This window comes from Canis lupus, chromosome 19 (assembly GCF_048164855.1).
Source record: "Canis lupus baileyi chromosome 19, mCanLup2.hap1, whole genome shotgun sequence".
Taxonomy (NCBI): Eukaryota; Metazoa; Chordata; class Mammalia; order Carnivora; family Canidae; genus Canis; species Canis lupus.
This window is the reverse complement of record NC_132856.1, coordinates 28,914,213-28,934,327: the sequence shown is the minus strand read 5'-3', so window position 1 is coordinate 28,934,327 and position 20,115 is coordinate 28,914,213. Positions and strand designations below refer to the sequence as shown.

The following is a 20,115-nucleotide window of genomic DNA, read 5'->3' as shown; positions in this document are numbered from 1 at the left end:
GCCTTTGGCCCAGGGCGCGATCCTGGAGACCCGGGATCAAATCCCACATCGGGCTCCCGGTGCATGGAGCCTGCTTCTCCCTCTGCCTGTGTCTCTGCCTCTCTCTCTCTCTCTGTGACTACAATAATAAATAAAAAATTTAAAAAAAATAATAAAAGGGGCCTTAAAATTTTCTGACCTAAAGCTGGAAGGCCAGCGATTCAGAAGTACCCTTCAGGGATCATTAAAGTCATCACAAAGGATGGCATTCATTGTGGAATGTCTGGAAAGTACCAGACAAGAAAGAAGCAGCGTTTTCCTAGATGGTAGTGAGCAACTGGTAGTGGTGGAGGTTGGGTTAGGGTGGGGAAGGTGGGGAGAAAACACATTTGACAGAAATGCTAAAGGATCTTTTTAATCTGTAGTTGTTTATTGAGCTTCTGCTATGAGCAGAGGGATTGTCCTTCAGGAAGACAAGAGACTAAGAGGTGGTTTTCACAGGCTACAATTATGACATCCTTTTTTGAATAACATTCAGATGGAAAGATTAATTTGATACCAGGAAGTCAATAACCAGGGTCAGGAAAGGAAGAAGTGTAACAAACTCAAGTCTGTAGGAAGAAGTGTGACAGACTCAGGTCCAGACAGGTAGAGGAATGAAATGGGCCAGGTAGAATTGGAAGGAACTGTCAAAATCATGGACAGTTTTAAAGGGCAGCCTCTTTTCAGTGCCAGCAGATTATAGACCCAATACCCATTCAACAAATGGTTTTTGAGTGCCCACCTATGTCATGCTGTGCTCTCTGGGCATTGGGGATTAATTAGTAAATCAAAGGGATAAAAGTCCCTGCCATTGTGCCACCTACTTTTTCATGGAAAGAAGCAGATAATAGAAAGTCTAGTAAGTAAGTAAATATGTTATACTAGATGATGATAATTGGTTAGACAAAGCAGGTCAGGGTAATGAGAACCAGGTGTGCTGATGAGGGGTGGCACTGCAGTGTTGTTAAATTAGGGTGGTCTGGGTAGGCTCTTTGGGAAGGCGAGACCTGCGCATTCCGTGCAAAGGCCTAAAGCAGGAGCCTCCTGGGCTGTCCAAGAAGGGTGAGGGCTGGAGTTCGTGGGCAGGCAGAAAGGTGGGAAATCAAGTCAGGTTCAAGGCCATCCAGTGGGCCGTGGCTTTTATTCTGTGAGGAGTGGGAGGCCATTGGAAGGCTTTGAGTAGAGGAATGACTTGCTCTGACTTCTGTTTTAATAAAACTGCTGCGGCCATGCTATTGAGATAGGCTCTAGGGGGTAGGGATAAAAACCAGTTCAGCTGTGGTTAGTGTAATAATCCAGGCAAATTTTTAAGGGAACTGAACTCGATTTCAATTATTTTTCATGAGTTTTTCAATGTTAGCAACTAATTTAAGAAAACAGTTTGAATAAACCTAAATAAGTCCGTGGGGGCTCTGCCGTGTGCTGGAAGTTTGCTATGTCACCTATAGAAGTAGAGAAGTCATTCAGAAAAGAGGAGAACTTCGGACAGGCTGATTGATGGTGGTGGGGGGTTGGAGTTGATCTGAAACTCAGGTAAGGGCTTGACTTTGTTTAGCAGGTAAAACTGAAGGAAGGGAAAGATAATGGCATGCAACTGTTCGTGGTAGCTGAGAGGTGGCAACAACCCAAATGCTCATCGCTGATGAATGGATGAAGAAAGTGGGGTACATCCGCACACTGGGCTCTTTAGCCATAAAGAGGAATAAATTATAGATACGTGCTCCAGCATAGATGAATCTTGAAAACATTATGCTGAGAGAGACCAGACACAAAAGGCCACATATTGTGTGGTTTTAATTATGTGAAATATCCAATATAGGCAAATCTATTGAGACAAAAACAGATGTGGTTTCTAGGGGCTGAGGGAGGGATGGGAGATGGGGAGTGACTGACTGCTTAATGGGTGCAGGGTTTCCTTTTGGGGTGGTAAAAAAGCTCCAGAGCCACATAGTGATGATGTAGCACCCTGTGAATATACTAAATGCCACTCTATTATACACTTTAAAATGGTTAAAATTGTGAATTTTATGTTATGTGAATTTTACCTCAATTAAAAAAAAAAAAAAGAATGGCATGCAGAAAAACATTTGAGGCATGTATATTTTCGGTCCTGTTCAGCTCAAGAGGAGCCTTTGTAAGGGGGACTGATAGGTGATAAAGCTGGAAAAAGGGTGTTGGGCCAGGTAATGAAAGGTGTTGCCTGCTGAACCAAGGAGTTCAGAATCTCTTTTATTGGCAGCTGTAAAACATAGCTGCATATATTTCATGAGAAAGAATGAGACTGAAGAGAGCCTGGTGCTTTGGGAATCCCAGCAGTAGAATTTTGTGACAATCCTACAGAGGTCTCAAACAAAATTAATTTAGAGTTTCTCCTTGAAAATATAATATCCATATTATAGTTCCTGATCTTATAAAAGGTTGTTGTTAAAAAAATTAAGGTACCTATGTGAGGGGATGGAATGTGTCAGCTAACCTTTTTGTGGCAATCATTTTGCAATAAGTATGTCAAAATATGTACATCTTAAACTTACATAATGTTATGTTAATTATATTCTAATAAAACTGGAATGATCGAAACATTATATAAATATGTATGTTAATAAAAAGTCCCTTTAATTACATTCTTTCCTTCCTTGTTCCCCATAAGTCCAGAGTTATCTAGACTGTTTTCTATGTATAGACTTGTCATCCTCATCATTATTACTGTTACACAAAAATAAGCACATATTGTGGACAGTATTTTGTATATTGCTTTTAAAAAATTTTACGACTGTCCATTTCTTTTGGACTGCTACATTATATGCTATACTTTGATTTGTAAAAACAAAAAATGAAAAGCAAATGCTATTTATATTATAAAAAGGATGAGGTATCACAAAATATAAAATAGCTAACACTTAATGAGTTAAGTGTTACAGTTATGTGACAAGTGCTGTTCTAAGCATATTACATAAAACTGACTCCTTATAACACTTGATAAGGTAGGATACTGTTATGATACTGCAGAGAGGAAATGTAGATACTGTTACAATCCTCCTTTTACAGAGGAGCTAACTGAGGCAGAGACAAAACCTGTCCTGTTAAGGTCCAGAATTAGGCAGTGGCAGAGATGGGCTCCAGGACAAGTTTTAGCTCCCACTGATGGTTGTCCTGAGGGAACTTGTGGCCAATGATGTGAGATCATAGAGATTTCTCAGCAGTCAATCTGGAATTTTGTGTGAAATTTTCCAAGTTTAATGCTGGCTTTTTTTTTTTTTTTTTAATATTTTTAAAAAGACTATTTGAGAGAGAGAATGTGTGTGTGTGTTCGCGAGAGAACATGAGCAGGGGAAGGGACTGAGGTAGAGGGAAAAGCAGACTCCCTGCTGAGCAAGGACTTGATCCCAGGATCCAGTGATCATGATGTAAGCTGAAGGCAGACACTTAACTGAGCCAACCAGGTGTTCCCCCCCCCCAAAAAAAAAATCTTATTGAAATATGAATCAAATACCACGGATTTACCCATTTAATAGTTTTTAATATATTCATAATGTTATATAACTGCCACCTTTCTAGGTCTAAATATTTTCATCACTCCCAAAGGAGAACCCTGTTTCCATTAAGTAGTACTACTCAGGACCCTTTGGTCCTGAGAGCCACTCATTTGTTTTCTGTTTCTACAGATTTGCCTATTGTGAATATTTTATATAAATGGAATCATATTATATGTGGCCTTTTGCATCTGGCTTCTTTTACTTAGCTTGGTTTTGAGACACATCCATGTTGTAGGGTATCAGTACTTTACTCCTTTTAATTGCTGAATAATAGTCCATTGTGTGGATGTGTACAATTTTATTTGTCAGTTGATGGGCACTTGGATTGCTTCTATCTTTTTGCTGTTGTAAGTAAAGCTGTTATGAACATTGATGGACAAATCTCTGAGTCCCTGCTTTAGATCTTTTGAGTATACCTAGAAGTAGAATTATAGAATCTTATTGTAAGTCTGAGGCACTGTCAGACTGTTTTCAATGTGGATTGTACCATTTTACGGTCCTACCAGCAATGTACAGGAATTCCAATTTTCCCATATCTTTGCCAAGACTTGTTATTTTCTGTTTTGTTTTGATAATCAACATCCTAATGATTGGGAATTGGTATCACATTGTGGATTTTATATGTATTTCTCTAATGATAAATGATATTGGATATCTTTTCATTTGTTTGTTGGTTATTTATGTTATCTTTTTGGACAAATGTCTGTTGAGATTCTTCACCAATTTTAAAAATTGAATTATTTGCTCCCCTTCCTTTTTTTCTTGAGTTGCAAGAGTTCTTTTTTTTTTTTTTTAAGATTTTATTTATTTATTCATGAGAGACAGAGAGAATGTGTGTGTGTGTGAGAGAGAGAGAGAGAGAGAGAGAGAGGCAGAGACACAGGCAGAGGGAGAAGCAGGCTCCATGCAGGGAGCCTGACATAGGACTCAATCCCGGGTCTCCAGGATCATGCCCTGGGCCGAAGGCAGCGCTAAACTGCTGAGCCACCCAGGCTGCCCAAGAGTTCTTTATATATTCTGGGTACAAGTCTCGTATTAGATAAGTGATTTGCAAAAACTTTCTCCCTGTGGGTTATCTTTTTACCTTCTTGAAGGTGTTCTTTGAAGCACAAAGATTTAATGGTTTGGGTGAAGCCCAATTTACTTATTTGGCTCTGTTTTTAAGAAATACCTGATAAGTCAGATTCTAGCTTACTAACCACTTACATGTGATTGGTGCTCTGTTTCCAGTCCTCACAGAAACCATGTGGAAATATCCCGATGTTTTGTGAAAATACCTGTTTTCTAAAGTGGAGAGAGGCAGGAGGCTCTGGAAAGTAGGAAAGGTAGATTTCTCACCAGTAGCAATTTTGTTTTTTTCTGCTCCTGGAGTTCCTTTACTTAGAGCAGTTTGGTGGGGAGGAGGCTGTGGTAGAAAGTGGAGAAGAGTCCTGCGGGTTTTACATTGATCAAAAGAAGGGTTAAAATAGGTTAAATAGATTAAAATGTCAGAAACTTTGCCTTCTTTCATAGATTGTGGCATTTAATATCAAAATGGCCTTAGAGATGCAATAGTTGTGTGTTTCTAGGAAGAATGGTTTAGGAACCATTACATCTAGAAAGTCATCTGGGTTAAGGTCTCCCCTTCTATATGAGAGAATATGTTAGGATTAAAACATATTGTTGAAAACAGAAAACTATATTCATTCCTTTACATGTTTAGTGAAAAATAGTTAATCTGCATGCCATTTATGTCCACCAAGAAAAGGAATGTTTTATTTTGGAGGTAGACAGGGGATGAAAGTCTTTGTGGAGCAGTCCTTTGGGAAGCAATACAGACCCAAATGGCTATGGGATCAGGGTGCATACAAAGAATGGGGAAAAGTCAGGGGGGGGGTGGTATTTGTGGGATCTAGGGCTCTGCTCAGAGCTGGAACTTTGCTGAGGAGAGGGGAAAGAAAGAGTTGTTGTACTTTCCTTCTTGTACTAACACACCTGCTCTGTTAGCCTTAGAGTTCAGCCTCAAGGCATTTTGCTGCCTAGCTTTGGGAACCAGTCACCACACATCTGCAGTCTGTGGGTAGGTAGGGTCTGAGCTCCCATGACACCCTTATGTTGGGAATGCAGACATTTGATCCCTGGGAAGACCATGCATAGATTTCATTGCCACCTTGATTTCAGAGCATGTACTCTGAACCCCCTAGTCCATGAAGTCCTGTGATTTGGAGATGGAGAGGAGTTCTCATTTGCTTAGTGTGAGGGATCAGGAAAGATTTTGTTAAAGAAATGGGAGTTTGAGTAGGGACTTGATTGAATAGTAGGATTTAAGCCAAGGGAGGCAAAGTAATATAAATAGTGACCTCTCTGAACAAAGCTTGGGTGCTGGAGCATGTTTGAAGCTATAGATTGATCATTTTGGCTGGACTGTAGAGTACCTGTTGGAGGGAACACTGTAGACATGGTGAGATGCAACCAACTTTAGAGGACCTTGAGTGCTAGAAGTTTTGATTGAATTTTGTTGTCGGTGGGGAGCCCCCGAAACTGTCAGAGCGAGGACTGACATAACTAAAGCATTTCTTCATTCTGCAAGACTGACCTGATAGTATAGCATGAATAGATGAAAATTGGGGCTTTCTGTATGACAGACACAGTATTAATAAGAATCGCTAACGCTAACAGGGTGCTTTTGCACTATGAGATTTCCTAATAGTCCTCATAAAGTGGATACTCCTGTTTTACAGATTTTATAGATGAGGGAACAGGTACAGAGAGGTTAAATAGCTTACCCAGAGTTACACAGCTAGTAAGAGGTAGCACAGGGATTTAACCTGGGCATATCAGCTCTAGAACTCATGTTCTTAACTGCTGGGCCTGTAATGTGGTGGTATTTACAGTCACTTCAGTGAAAACTGTATCAGTACAAAGAAGACTTAGGAAACTATTTTTAAAAGTTTGTTTAATCTTTGCATTTTATTGCATCTGAAGCAGTGCACTAGAGCTTTAACTATATAGTCAGCCTCTTTTTATAGCTAAATGCTGGTCTGACTTTTCATTTTTTTTCCCATAACTTTTTATTCTTTTCTTTCTCTCTCTCTTTTTAAAACCATTTAAAGGCTCTAAATGAAGATTTTTCAATCAAGTTTAAAATTACAGGCCAGTATTAAATCCCTAGAAACAGTTGGTCTTTAGTCAGTTTAAAGTTAAGACTTACTGTTTTTTTTTTTTGTGTGTGTGTGTGTGTGTGTGTGTGTGTTTTAAAGATTTTATTTATTATAAGTGAGAGACAGCACAAGCAGGGGCAGAGGGAGAGGGAGGAACAGACTCCCTGATGAGCAGAGAGTCTGACATGGGGCTGATCTCAGGACCGGGGACCACGACCTGAACTGAAGGCAGATACTTAACTTACTGAGCCACCCAGGTGCCCCTATTATTTTGTATGTATGTATGTATTTATTTATTTATTTATTTTTATATAAATTGGGTTATGTCTTTTTTTAAAAGATTTATTTATTTATTTATTTATTTATTTATTTATTTATTTATTTATGATAGACATAGAGAGAAGAGAGAGAGAGGCAGAGACACAGGAGGAGGGAGAAGCAGGCTCCAAGCCGGGAGCCCAACATGGGACTCGATCCTGGGACTCCAGGATCGTGCCCCGGGCCAAAGGCAGGTGCTAAATCGCTGAGCCACCCAGGGATCCCCTATTTTGTATTTTTAAATCGTTTCTTCCTCCAAACAGTTTGCTATTACTGGTGAATGTTTCTTTGGGAGAACTTGTCTGTAACTTATGCATATGATTAAGAAAACAAAAAAATTCAAAATTTTGAACTTTTTAGCAATGGACACAGCTTGTAGAATGAATATGTGTACAGGTTAAATCTTTAAAAAGTGTATTACCTTCCTCTTTAAGTTTCCAAACCTTTGTGGCTATCCTTATTATTTCTGATTTTGTACTTAATTGTCAGTAATGCCAGACACTGAGCTGAATTCAATTTCTTCCTTCCACTATTCTCCCCCTGCTGGAATAGAAGTATTCATGACAGGCTCTAAGTATTTCACTAGAGGGAGCATGGTTAAAGGGTCCTTGCCTGCCAGCCCCACATGCAGAAGAGAGCAGAGCCCTGGCTTTAGAGAAGAAAGAGGGAGAGAGAGAGGTGTGGTCAGAGGAGGGAGAGAGGAAATGAATAAAGGCTCAGCCAATTTTAGGAGAAATAGACCAAAGCCAACATATTTCTAATTCAGGGGATCTGAGTTTCTTGTTACTCAAATAACTGCAGTCCTTTGGGGTTGATAATGGAGAATCTCTCTGTTACCAACCCTGTAATTTGCACAGATAAATATACTGTAGTTACTGGTTTTCAAGTTTATTAAAATGTTGTAGTGGGACCAGTGGGCTTTTTGTTTTGTTTTGTTTTCCAAATACAGAGTCTGGTTGTGTAGGGTCTTACATCTTAGAAATTTTGGACAGTTTCAGCCATTTTACGTTAAACTGAATTTAAAGACTGGAAAAGATCAACTTTTTTTTTTTTTTTTTGTTCACTTATTGATGCCTTTGGCCTTTGAACAAAGCATTTTACAAGTGAATCTGCTGTGCAAAGAATACTTTTTGTAAAGAGAGACCTTGTTACCCTTGGCACCTACTGGGAACATCCCTAAATTTGGATGGTGAAGTAAGGCCATATTTTAAATGCATCCCTGGAAGGGATGAAATGCTCAGAATTTGGCAGCCTTTCACTTCTGACGGCCTAGTTCTTAAGCCACATACAGTCTAATTGGTGGTGACAGCCTTTTGCATACGAGCATCCTGATGAATTAAATTTTTCCCCCTACTTCTTACTCTCATGTCTTCAGCAAAATTGCTATGTTGTGTTTACCTTGTGCTATCAGAGTGCCAGGTATGTGTTAGGCAATCAGGAAGTGTCCTCATTACTCAAACCTTATGAAACATATCATTTATCTGTGCAGATGGATATTGAAGATCCGCAGAGCTGTAAGACATCATCAGTACACTGGCAGGAATACTGATTGATAGCATACAAGGGACACTACTGTATTAAAATAATTATATGAAATGAATGCAAATTGTATTGGTAATTTTCTTTTTATGTTTTTGGAATATAGAGGAGGGGTATTTAGGTAGGAAGTCTTCAGGTTTGTTTTTTTGTTTTGTTTTTTTATTATGACCTGGTAGGGAAAATATTTGTTTCTGCTGTACTCTTTTTTTTATAGACTGTGCCCTGTTGATGAGGAGTACTTGGAAAATGTTGCCCAAATTTGCATATCAGAACAGTGTATGTTCTCAGCTTACCAGTTTTGAGTTTTGTTGGGGACTCAGTTGAACTATTGGGAAACCCAGACCAACCATGGATATCAGAATCTGGAAGGATTTAGAACTAACTTATGGGTGAAGAAAGTGTAGTAAAACGTATTGGCTGCAGCAGAATAGAATTGGTGGGGAGATGCCAGGAGTTGCCTGTTATTCTTTTGGTTCCCACATCTTCAACTTTAAATTTAAATAAATTTCACAGATAAGAATTGATCTGGATTGCTTAGTTTGATATAAGACACTTAGGTATAATATTTATTTTGTGTTATGCTTTGTACCAAGTGCTTCCTATGGATCTTTTCCTCAGAAGAAGCCTGGCTTTACTTCCATTTTACATATTAGGAAACTGAAGTGCAGATAGGTTAGGTCATTTGTTCTGGTTACACAGCTTGTAAGTGGAAGAGCCAGTATATGGATCCAGAAAGAATTCATAGCACCTAGCTTCCAGAGCCCTCCTTCACTGTTCTTATTTGTAAGTTGCAAGTAATACAACTTCTACCTTATACAATCTTGAATACTAATTGAGATAATGCAATAAGGTACCTCTGGGAGTGCTTGGCATCTAGTAGGTACTCAATAACTGATAGTTGTTATTAGTAACAGTTTCTCTCTCTCTCTTTTTTTTTTTTTTTTTAGTAATAGTTTCCTTAATAACTATTGTAATGCTAAGAGGATACTTAGTATTTTACAGTTAATGCCCTGTTGTGTTTTCTTTATTAAACCACTCAAAAAAAAAAGTATTGAGCATCACTAAAGACAGAAGTTGAAGTATTATGAAGTGCCATATTGAGCCCATTGGCTAGAGGTTATATTAATGAATCTTGAAGGATTTTCACATGTAAAAAGAGGGAAATCAAGCAGTGTCTTGGGGAAGTGAGTCTGTACTTCATGTTTGCCATTCTTCCCCTTATTTTCGTTCTCACAGTGTTCTCTCAGAGATCAGAAGGGCTGTACTCAACAGGCAAGCTCCCTTTTGTGTCTATATAGCTGGGTTGCTCTAAGTTGTTTTTGTAATGGCAGTTCCAAGTGACATTAAAATTCAAATTTTCATTTATCTTAAATATTGAATTACAAAATTCAAAGTAATAAACTGCACTTTAATCTAGGAAAACAGAGAAATTGGACATTTTAATGTAATTTTACAAACTTTTCAGTGATTTGAGATGAATGAAAAATTCAAAGTGTACTGGGGACTTCTCTTCCAATATTGGAGGCCTATCTTAAGAGTCAGAAACCCTTGGGACGCCTGGGTAGCTTAACGGTTGAGTGTCTGCCTTTGGCTCAGGGCATGATCCTGGAGTCTCAGGATCAAGTCCCACATTGGGCTTCCTGCGTGGAGCCTGCTTCTCCCTCTGCCTGTGTCTCTGCCTCTCTCTCTCTCTCTGTGTCTCTCATGAATAAATAAATAAAACCATAAAAAAAAAAAGGAGCCCTGTTAATATCAAAGGACTTCTGTATTTTGCCCATTTGTTTTTCTCAGTGACAACTCATGTAGGAAGTCAAAGCCTTAGAAATGATTTTTTATCCTTTCAGTAATTTCCACCATTTTTGGTTGCTTTGTTTTTATTGCTTTAAAAAAATATTTTATTTTATTATTTATTTATTTATTTTTAAAGATTCTATCTATCCATTCATGACAGACACACAGAGAGGCAGAGACACAGGCAGAGGGAGAAGCAGGCTCCATGCAGGGAGCCCAACGTGGGACTCTATCCCGGGTCTCCAGGATCAGGCCCTGGACTGAAGGCAGCGCTAAACTGCTGGGCCACCAGGACTGCCCAAGATTTTATTTTTATTGATAGAAGAGTGTGTGACTGCAGGCAGAGGGAGAGGAAGAAACTCAAGTTGACTCCACATTTAACACATAGTCCCACTCGGGCTGGATCCCAGGACCCTTGAGACCACGACATGAGCGGAAATCAAGAGTCGGACACTCAATGAACTGAGCCACCCAGACACCCCTGTTTTTACTACTACTTAGTTAAGGACAGGAAGCATGCATAATTTCACTTTTTGGAATTTATATTTGCATGCAATCCAGGAAAAATTTTACACAGTTATTTCTAAATCTTTTTAAAAATAAATGTGTGTGTGTATGTGTGTATTTTTAAATCTTGTAAAATTTCAACTTAAACCCTTTCTTATGGGAGCCCTGCATTAAGTTTAGGTTGCAATAACATCTCCTTCTTCATTTTTACTTTGACTTAAATATTTTTGTTTCTGCAAGTTGGACTTTGTTTATTTAGCAGAGAAGTTGGCCACTTCTATCATGCCAGATGTTCGAGATAAAAAACATGAAACCCTCTTCCTCTCCACCTAGAGAAAGCACCTGTAAGCAAACAATTATGACACATGTGCCACAAGAGTGCTGATATTATTGCCATGTGAAACATGATTAAAATCCTTGTTTCTGGGCAGCCCAGGTGGCTCAGCGGTTTAGCGCGGCCTTCAGCGCATGGCCGGATCCTGGAGACCTAGGATCAAGTCCCATGTTGGGCTCCCTTCATGGAGCCTGCTTCTCCCTCTGCCTGTGTTTCTGCCTCTCTCTCTCCCTCTCTGTATGTCTGTCATGAATAAATAAATAAAATCTTAAAAAAAAAAATCCTTGTTTCTGTGTCAGGCTTCAGATTCTCATGTCAGTTTGAAACAACACGGTACTTCTTGAAGGTGGTTGGTGTGGTCTGCCTCTGTTTCAAGTACTTCACATACTTCAGTTCATTAAGTAGCCTGTTATTTTGCTATCTTTACCTATCACTTAAGCAAAAGCTTTGCATCCTGTGTGTGTGTATGTATTGGGAAGGGGGGCTAAATTTTGTGGACAAGTGTTTAGTACAAAATGTGACAAAACACTATCTTATAAACACATTTTCTAGGAATGCTGTATATTCCCCAAGCCCTGGGTTCGCGCCCTGTCCAAGCAAAGGCAACCATAAAGAGGGGGGGACTAAGAACTTGAATTAAAAAGGAGTCCGATTAAAAAAAAAAAAAAGTCCGATTTTAAAATGTCAAGATTGTTGTTGCTGTTTCCCGGGGCGAACAAATCACTTCTAGAAGCAGTGGAAGGGCAAGTAGAGAAATTTCGGGTCGTGTCTCCAAAATTCGCCTCCGCCTCTCTCCATCTTACACAGATTTCATGGTCTCTTTGCTAGACGAGAAGTTCAAGTTCCCAGGGCGCACGCTGTGACCTCTAGTGGTGGGTCTCGGGCGAACACCGGGCTTCGGGCTGACACCTGGGCCGGCACCTGGGCCGCGTTTCCTCGCCGGCCGGTGGTTTCCTACGTTAGGCGGCGGCTTGGCCATTCATGCTCTTGACAGCTGCGCGGCCGCCCGCGAGCGGGGAGCGGGGAGCGGGGAGCGGGGAGCGCGGAGCCGAGAGCCGAGAGCCGAGCGCTCCCGGCCCCGGCCCCGGCCCCGGCGCCCCCTGCGCCCCCTGCGCCCCCTGCGCCCCCGGCCCCTGCGGCCCCGGCCCGAACCCGAACCCGAACCCGAGCCCCGGGGCGGGAGGGCCCGACGGCGACTGCGCTCGGCGGGGCCCGGGGCCCGCGGCCCGCCGGCCGGCTGCTCCATAGGCGGCTGCGTTTCCGACTTGGCCCTGGCTCCGCTCCGGGGGCTTGACGTGCAAACTTCGCCGGAGCGAGCAGAGGGAGGGACCGGCGAGGGGGAGGAGGCGGCGGGAGGCGCCTCTGCTTAAGGGAGCCGGCCGGGCGCCGCCGCTCGGACGGACGCGCGGACGGAAGGAAGGAGCGGGGCCGCCGGCCCGGCCCGGGGATGCGAGCGGCCTCAGGGTGGGCAGCCGAGGGCCGGGGAGCGTCCGCGGCCTTCCCGGCGCGGGCAGCCGTGGCGGGGGCAGCGCGGGGCGCCGGCCTGCGTGCGGCTCTCGGCGGCAGGGGCGGGCGGGGGACCCTGCGCCGCGGTGGCGGGCGGGCGGGCGGGCGGGCGGCCGGCGGCCCGCGGCCCGTCCCCTCCCCCGAAGGCCGCGGGAGTCGAAAGCGAAAGCGAGCCGGGCCGCGGACTTTGCGCCCGGGGCGGGGGGTGGCCCGGAGGGGGCGGGCTGCGAGGGCTGGGAGGGCCGGGCGGCCGGGGGGCGCTGTCAGCGCGCCCCACCCGGCCTGCGGGCCGCGCACGCCGCCGGAACTCCCCGGCGCCTCCTTAAAAGCGGCCCCCGCGCGACTCTTTTCCCCCTTTTTTGTTACATTGTAGGAGCGGAAAGAATGTCGGAGCGGGCCGTGGATGACGTCAGGGGGGAGCCGCGCCGAGCGGCGGCGGCAGCGGGCGGAGCAGCGGCGGCGGCCGCCCGGCAGCAGCAGCAGCAGCAGCAGCAGCCGCCTTCGCAGCCCCAGCGGCAGCCGCCGCCGCCGCCGCCGCCGCCGCCGCCGCGGCGCCTCCGGCCGGAGGACGGCGGCCCCGGCGCCGCCTCCACCTCGGCCGCCGCCGCAATGGCGACCGTCGGGGAGCGCAGGCCCCTGCCCAGCCCAGAAGCGATGCTGGGACAGTCGTGGAATCTGTGGGTCGAGGCTTCCAAACTTCCCGGGAAGGACGGTGAGTGTCCGCGCGCGCCCCCTCCCCAGGTCCCCCGTGCCCCCGCTGCGACCCGCCCCCTCCCCCGGGGTCAGGGATGCTGCCGCCCGGTTGGGGTGCGCGGAGGTGCCCGCACCTACTCCGTGCGTGCGTGCGCGTGCGTCACACTCCGGCACTGACCTGCCTCTCCCTCCTCCTGTGTGTGTGTGTCTCCTAGGGACGGAATTGGACGAAAGTTTCAAGGAGTTTGGGAAAAACCGCGAAGTCATGGGGCTCTGTCGCGAAGGTGAGTCCAGCCCCCCTTTGGAGTTCCTGCAAAACCTTGAGGAACTTTACTAGCCGGCCTCACCAGGGTGGGGGATTTCTGTCCCACCTTACCCGCTCCGCACCCTCGCGAGGATGCTGCTGTCCGAGGAGGAAGAGGGGGAGAGCGGAACGTTTGGAAAATCTGGTTTCCAGGGCTTCCTGTAATGGGGAGCGTCCCGGAACCCTTCTGTCGAGGCCTGGCGTGGTGCAGCCTGAGCCGCCTTGCTCAATGATAAGCTTTGGGGACGGGCGGTGAGTTTAACCCAAATCCCTCCTGGTCTGACCCTCTTCCTGAGAAACACAAGTGGAGAAAGTAATTCTCAAGCTTTGGAAAGCGTGTCCACGAATGCTTTCGGGGTCTCTGGAAAGGAAATCTTTCCACCAGTTGTTGTCTGCTGGCAATCAAAACTGGTTGCAAACCTTAGAAAAGATAACACGTTATCTGTGCAGCCTTATTTCCATGGGATTTAAGCTACAGAGTTTAGGATGCCACAGAAGGATCATCACAACTGAGGAATTGGTCAGACTTTATGTACGTGTGAGCGGCCAAGATGAGGGCAGGAAAAAGTCCAGAATTCTATATGGTGAAACGAGCCTTTAGTGTCCATAGTTAGTGAAACCCTATATCTTAATTATTGGTCAGTTTTTAATAAAACTGTTTGATACTTAGGGAAGGATGCTTAGGAAAATATTTGTAGCTGAAGGTGTGTCTCCAAATGAGAGGTCAGGTATCTAGGAACCGGCCGACTCCCCCCCCCCCCTCCCCTCCCCTCCCCTTCCCGATTTTATTTTTCCCTGAATAGTCAACTTTGCTGTCTAATGCCTGTGCCAGGCCTGGGCACACTGTGGTCACAAAGGATTTCTGGAGGCCAATCGATTTTAGGTTCAGTTTAAGTTGCTCTTTCAGTGGCAGTAAGGACAAGGCCTTACATGAGATTTGGTATCCAAAATACTGAGTTTCTATTCCCCAATGCAATTTCATTCCTCATGTGTAGCCATCTACTTTGGCAGTTACTGTCCAGCACCCAAGAATAGGTAGAATTTTTGGCGAGCTGAACGTTTTAAAGTCCAGAGTTGGCCCTTTGTTACTGTCTCCATATTTACTTCTTGTTTTTAGGGCCTCTCTTTTTTTTTTTTTTTTCACGTTTGCTGTTTTGGTGTTTTGAACTGGCCTCTTGTTGGCTTCTTGGCACTGGGAGGAAGAGTAATACCAGTGGCAGCTCTGTGAGAGCTTCCAATTGGAACAGATTATAGAGCAAATTAGTTGATTTTGAAAATGAGAATAGGTGTTTGCGAAGGAAAGAGAGGGAAAGCAAAGGACTTGCTGGTGATGTTGCAATAGGAAAAATCAGTTGTTAGTCCGGTTTTAGTGTTGAGTTGGCAGTCCGCCTGGGCTTAAAAAATTAAAATCACTAGGTGGCAACTCTCATAGGAAGCAGTTGGAGTAGAGCATTAGAGGACCTGACCCACTCCTGTTCTTAGTTTTTATTCTTTTGGGTGTGGATACATTTCCCATAAAGGGTTTCTAAATCTGTGTGAAAACAGCGTGCTAATTATTGGTAATTCCCCAATAGAGGATGAGTAAGTACATTCGTGTTTCACTGGGCAACTTGGTCTGGTGTGAGACCCAACCAAATTTAGTGGCCTGAACCCAGTTTTGGCCATATATGTAATTTTCAGCAGGTTTTACCATGAGGATCTAAGACCTCTTGACTATCTTCTTGAGGCAAAATGGGGTCATAAGAGTTGGTTGTGTGTGCATCTGACCTATCAAATGATTAGTGATTATTAAAGGTGCTGTGTTTTAAAAGCTCTTCTAACTATTCAGAGGATGCTGAATGGGACAGGATGGCCGAAATTCTACCTTGGTGTTGTTTTTTTTTTTTTTTAATTTATTTTTTTTATTTATTTATGATAGGCACACAGTGAGAGAGAGAGGCAGAGACATAGGCAGAGGGAGAAGCAGGCTCCATGCACCGGGAGCCCGATGTGGGATTCGATCCCGGGTCTCCAGGATCACGCCCTGGGCCAAAGGCAGGCGCCAAACCACTGCGCCACCCAGGGATCCCCTACCTTGGTGTTTTGAGACTGAAGTTTTTAATTCAGTCAGTTTTTTTTTTTTTTTTGAATTTTTATTTATTTATGATAGTCACAGAGAGAGAGAGGCAGAGACATAGGCAGAGGGAGAAGCAGGCTCCATGCACCGGGAGCCCGACGTGGGATTCGATCCCGGGTCTCCAGGATCGCGCCCTGGGCCAAAGGCAGGCACCAAACCGCTGCGCCACCCAGGGATCCCAATTCAGTCAGTTTTTAATTCATTTGTGACTTTATGATTTTCTGAGCCAGTTTTAAAATTCAGGCATGAGAATGTTCAGCACCCACGCAGTGGGCTTTGTCTAACCAGCAGCTCATGTTAGACTTTTTAAGAAATGAAAATACATTTTATTTTTACCTTTTAATTTTTAAATATTTTATTTGAGGGAGAGAGCGAGAGAGAGAGAGAAAGGAGAAGGGAGAAGAAGTGGGCTTCTCCCCCTGAGCAGAGAGCCCAGTGCAGGGCTCCATCCTAGGATTCTGGGATCATGACCTGAGCCAAAGGCAGATACTTAACCAACTGAGCCACCCAGGCACTCCAAAATACATTTTAAAATTATCAAAAATTGTTAGACAGTTGTCTTTTGTCTCTGGTTGAGATTATCTCCTTACAAGAAGAGGTGCATGGAGCTAAATCTGTACTAATTCTGCTTGGCAGGGAGATTACATGGAGAAGAAATGTAGATAAGTTGATCATATGGTTGAAGCACTAAAAATCAGAAACTTCCCATCTTGGAAAATGCTTAGGACTGTGAACCATACTTCTTGAGTTCTCATCCAGTTCGTGATTGTGGACCTAAGAGTTAAAAACCTGTATGTGACAGCAGATTGCTTAACTTTGGCATTTGTTATTTAACCTGTCAGAATCTAGCTTTCCTCTTTGTAAAAAGAGATGATAGTACCTACTTCTCAAGGTTGTCGGAGTGTGGACCTTACGTTAGATAACGTATGGAAAATGACTCAGTGCATACTAATTCTTTCAACCCTTTAAACTGCTGATAATCTTAGACTTGATTTCTGATTTCAGTATTTCTGTATTTGGGTCAAGGGGTTTTAGTCTGGGACTTGAATGGGCTTCAGGGCTGTTATAGTTGCCCTGAAATTCTAAGTGGAAGTATGTATGTCTACTTTCTAGGGCAGCTGTCCACAGCTTCTCTTGAATTCTCGAGGATCCTTCATAACTCCAGAATTTAAAACTGCTAAGCCAGGATTTCTGTCCTTTTCTTTTTCCTCTTGTAGCTTAGTTTGGCCAGTTCCCTCATGGCAAGACTGCCTAAGGGCTAATGCTGCAGGAGAATTTAGAACTATTGATTTAAATGGAAGTGAGATTATTTGTGGTTTACCTAATATATCATCCCTTTTCTTCCAATTAGCACAGGTAGGCAAATGTTAGGATAAAATTTCAGTTATCTCTCAGAGGTCGGCCTATTTTTCGTTTGCATCCTCATGTTTTTATTGCCTTTTGTTTTCTGTAATTTGTAATATTAGTTGATAGCAGAGTTGACCTAGGTAGGAAAAAATGGATAATACATTTTTACTTTTTTCAAACAATTAAACTTAGAAGAAAAATGACCCTTTCTTCCAGAGGTGACTTGTGAAATTCTATGTTTAACAAAATTGTTTTTAGATGAAATCAGTTGGTATGAGTAACTGATTAAGGTTTCCATATTAGTGCCCCAACATATAGGGAGCCTTAAAAAATGAAAATGTTAAATGTCTTAATTTCATGGCAGATTTTTTTTAAAAATCATGTAATTGTGGGAGTCAGCAGTAGAGTTGGAAAAATGACATTTTCTTGGGAAAAGCATCTCTAACTTCTTTTAAGCCACCTGCTGTAAAACAAAGTAGCCTGTATTTTTCTCTCCAATAGACACTTATCCTGTCACCAGTGGAAAGTATGTATTATGTGGTGGCTCATTCATTAGAATGTCAGCTCCCAGAGGACAGGAGCATTGTTGATGGAGGCATATTCAGCTTCTGCACCATTTGTGCTCAGTAAATATTTGCTGCCCAAAATGAATTAATTGGGCTATTTAGAAAGATTGAACTGAGTCACTCAAGGATGAAGAAGTCAAATGATAAATTTTCCACTGTGACATCCCCCCCCCCCCCCCACAAAGGTACCTGTTCTGTGGGAGGTAGGCTTTATGGCCCCAGGGAAGGCCAGAGGCTGTCTTTCAGCACTTCCTGTTGTTTTGTCCTGAGTTTAGCACTCCATTTACACTTTCCAGAAAGTGCAGACAGGACACCACCTCTCTTATCTGTGATATTTAGGCAAGGGAGTAGGATGGCAACCCAGAGTGATAGCCACACTTGATGACAGGTGATTTCCCTGTCATAATAAGGGTGACATAATTGAGCCTAGGGCAAGATGAAAAAGAGGTTATTGGCATCTACAAGCAGCTAGATTAAAAGAAAAAAAAAAAAACTGACTAGGAGGTGGGTATCCTCAATCAACAAAGACCGAGTCAACATGGATGTGTTGACTTTCCTAGGAAAAAAAAATGCCAAGTGTTTCTTTCCTAGGGAAAAAAAAAATGTTCAGTCAAGTGAAAACAAATAGGTAACTGTGTGAAGTATTGTTAAAGTAATTGGATGATAGGCATAAAACCCTCTTCCTGAAGTGGAGGACATTTCTATTTTTCTCTAGGGTTCTCTCCTGATTTTTCTAGCAGCTTTTCCTTATGGACAATTTGAAAAATCTACAAAAGTACAGAAAAAAATTTTAATGAGCCTCCTTGTATCCATCACACAGTTTAAACAACTAATGAGTCATGGCCCAATCTTGTTTCATCTCTGTCCTATTCCCCACACTGAGTTATTGTGAAGCATGTCCCAGACAGCATATCATTTCTTTTGGTCTTCTTTTTTCTGCTTACATGGATTCAACTTGTGTCCTGCAAAGTAGAGCCTATATGTGAGCTCTGCCTTCTTTTGAGGCAAGCCAGGCTGCCATTCCTGACCTCTTCCATGGTACAAAGCTTCTACAGGTGGCAGTCTTTGCATTCTGCGTGCATCTCAACTGGAGTTTGAAATTGAGCTTCAGACACAGGAATCAGTGAGATCCAAGTTCACTGCATCAGACTTATGTTAATACTCATTTACGGAGCACTTAGGTGATTCAGTTGCAGGTCACCCACACTTGATGCTTTGTGGGTGAGAGTTAGGGCTGTATTGACAGTTTACAGTGCCCTTGCTGACAGTTCATGTATGTAACTCTCTACCTGTAAAGTCTAACTTGGGAGTGAAAGACCCCTAGAGGCCTAGAGACCCTCCCACAACAGGGATTCCTTTTTCCTTGATTCTGGCTCCTTGGCTCCTTTTTTTTTTTTTTTTTCCTTTTAAGATTTTATTATTTGAGACAGAGCACAAATGGGGAGGAGGATTAGAGGGAGAGGGAGAAGCAGACTCCCCACTGAGCAAGGAGCCTGATATGGGGTTTGATCCCAGAACCCTGGGATCATGACCTGACCCAAAGGCTGACGCTTAACCGCTTAACCAACTGAGCCTCCCAGGCACCCTCCTTAGTTCTTTAATGCAAACTATAGCCTGTGTGTGGGCCAAACCCTGTCTGCTGCCTAAGAATGGTTCCTACATTGTGAATCATTGAAGGAAAAACCCAAAAGAAAATGATTGTTTCACAACCTGTGAAAAACATAAGAGATTCAGATGTTAAGAGTCCATAGTAAGGTTTCATTGGAACATAGCCACAGCTGCTCATTTACTGAATGTCTGTGGCGGCTTCTCCATACAAGAACAGAAGAGTTGAGTAGGTGCAACCGAAGCCATACAGTCGGCCAGGCCCACAATTTACTGTTTGACTCTTGGCAGAAAGAGTTTGCCAATTCTTATTCTAATAGATTCCTTGGTTAATGAAGGGAAACTCATTCTGCAGAGTGTGCTTCTGGTACTCCTTGAACTTTTCTGTTCTGAAGTGGAGAATCTTTAGTAAAATCCATTCTTCTTAAACCAAAAGTTTATTCAGTATTGAAGAAATACGTTGGGTTAGAAGGAACTTGTGAGACTCTATATCAGGTTTTGTGTAAGAAGGATCCTATCCTTGTCTACTTCTGTCATTCACTGCTCTTTCTCTAGGACATAGGTCTGTTTCAGGGCAATTCAAATACAGCATCAACAAAGCTGTTATTGTCTCAGCTTTCAAGAGCCTTAAACTGTAAGGATGCTGCTTGGCTTCTGTTAAGCTCAATTGGAGAAAGAATCAAACTTTTATAGGATTTTCAAAGGGGTACCTGACTCAAATTCTTAAGAATTTCTGCCCTTGGCATTTGGGTTAGAGAAGCTGAAGCTCCGTTGGAATCATCTTGGGAATTAAAA

At 43.2% G+C, this 20,115-nt stretch overlaps 1 protein-coding gene across 7 annotated transcripts in view; it reads left to right on the top strand.

The window, feature by feature from the left end:
- The window catches only part of ATXN7 (ataxin 7), a 139,917-nt gene that overhangs the window by 34,473 nt on the left and 85,329 nt on the right, over positions 1-20,115 (top strand). For 6 of the 7 annotated variants that reach the window (XM_072785533.1, XM_072785527.1, XM_072785531.1 and 3 more), the window contains exons 3-4: positions 13,063-13,401; positions 13,598-13,666. In XM_072785533.1, the coding sequence (XP_072641634.1) occupies positions 13,074-13,401; positions 13,598-13,666 (397 nt within the window). In that variant the 5' untranslated portion in view covers positions 13,063-13,073. Of the gene's footprint in view, positions 1-12,508; positions 12,648-13,062; positions 13,402-13,597; positions 13,667-20,115 lie in introns of those variants that run through there. The other variant, XM_072785532.1, reaches the window with a different exon arrangement.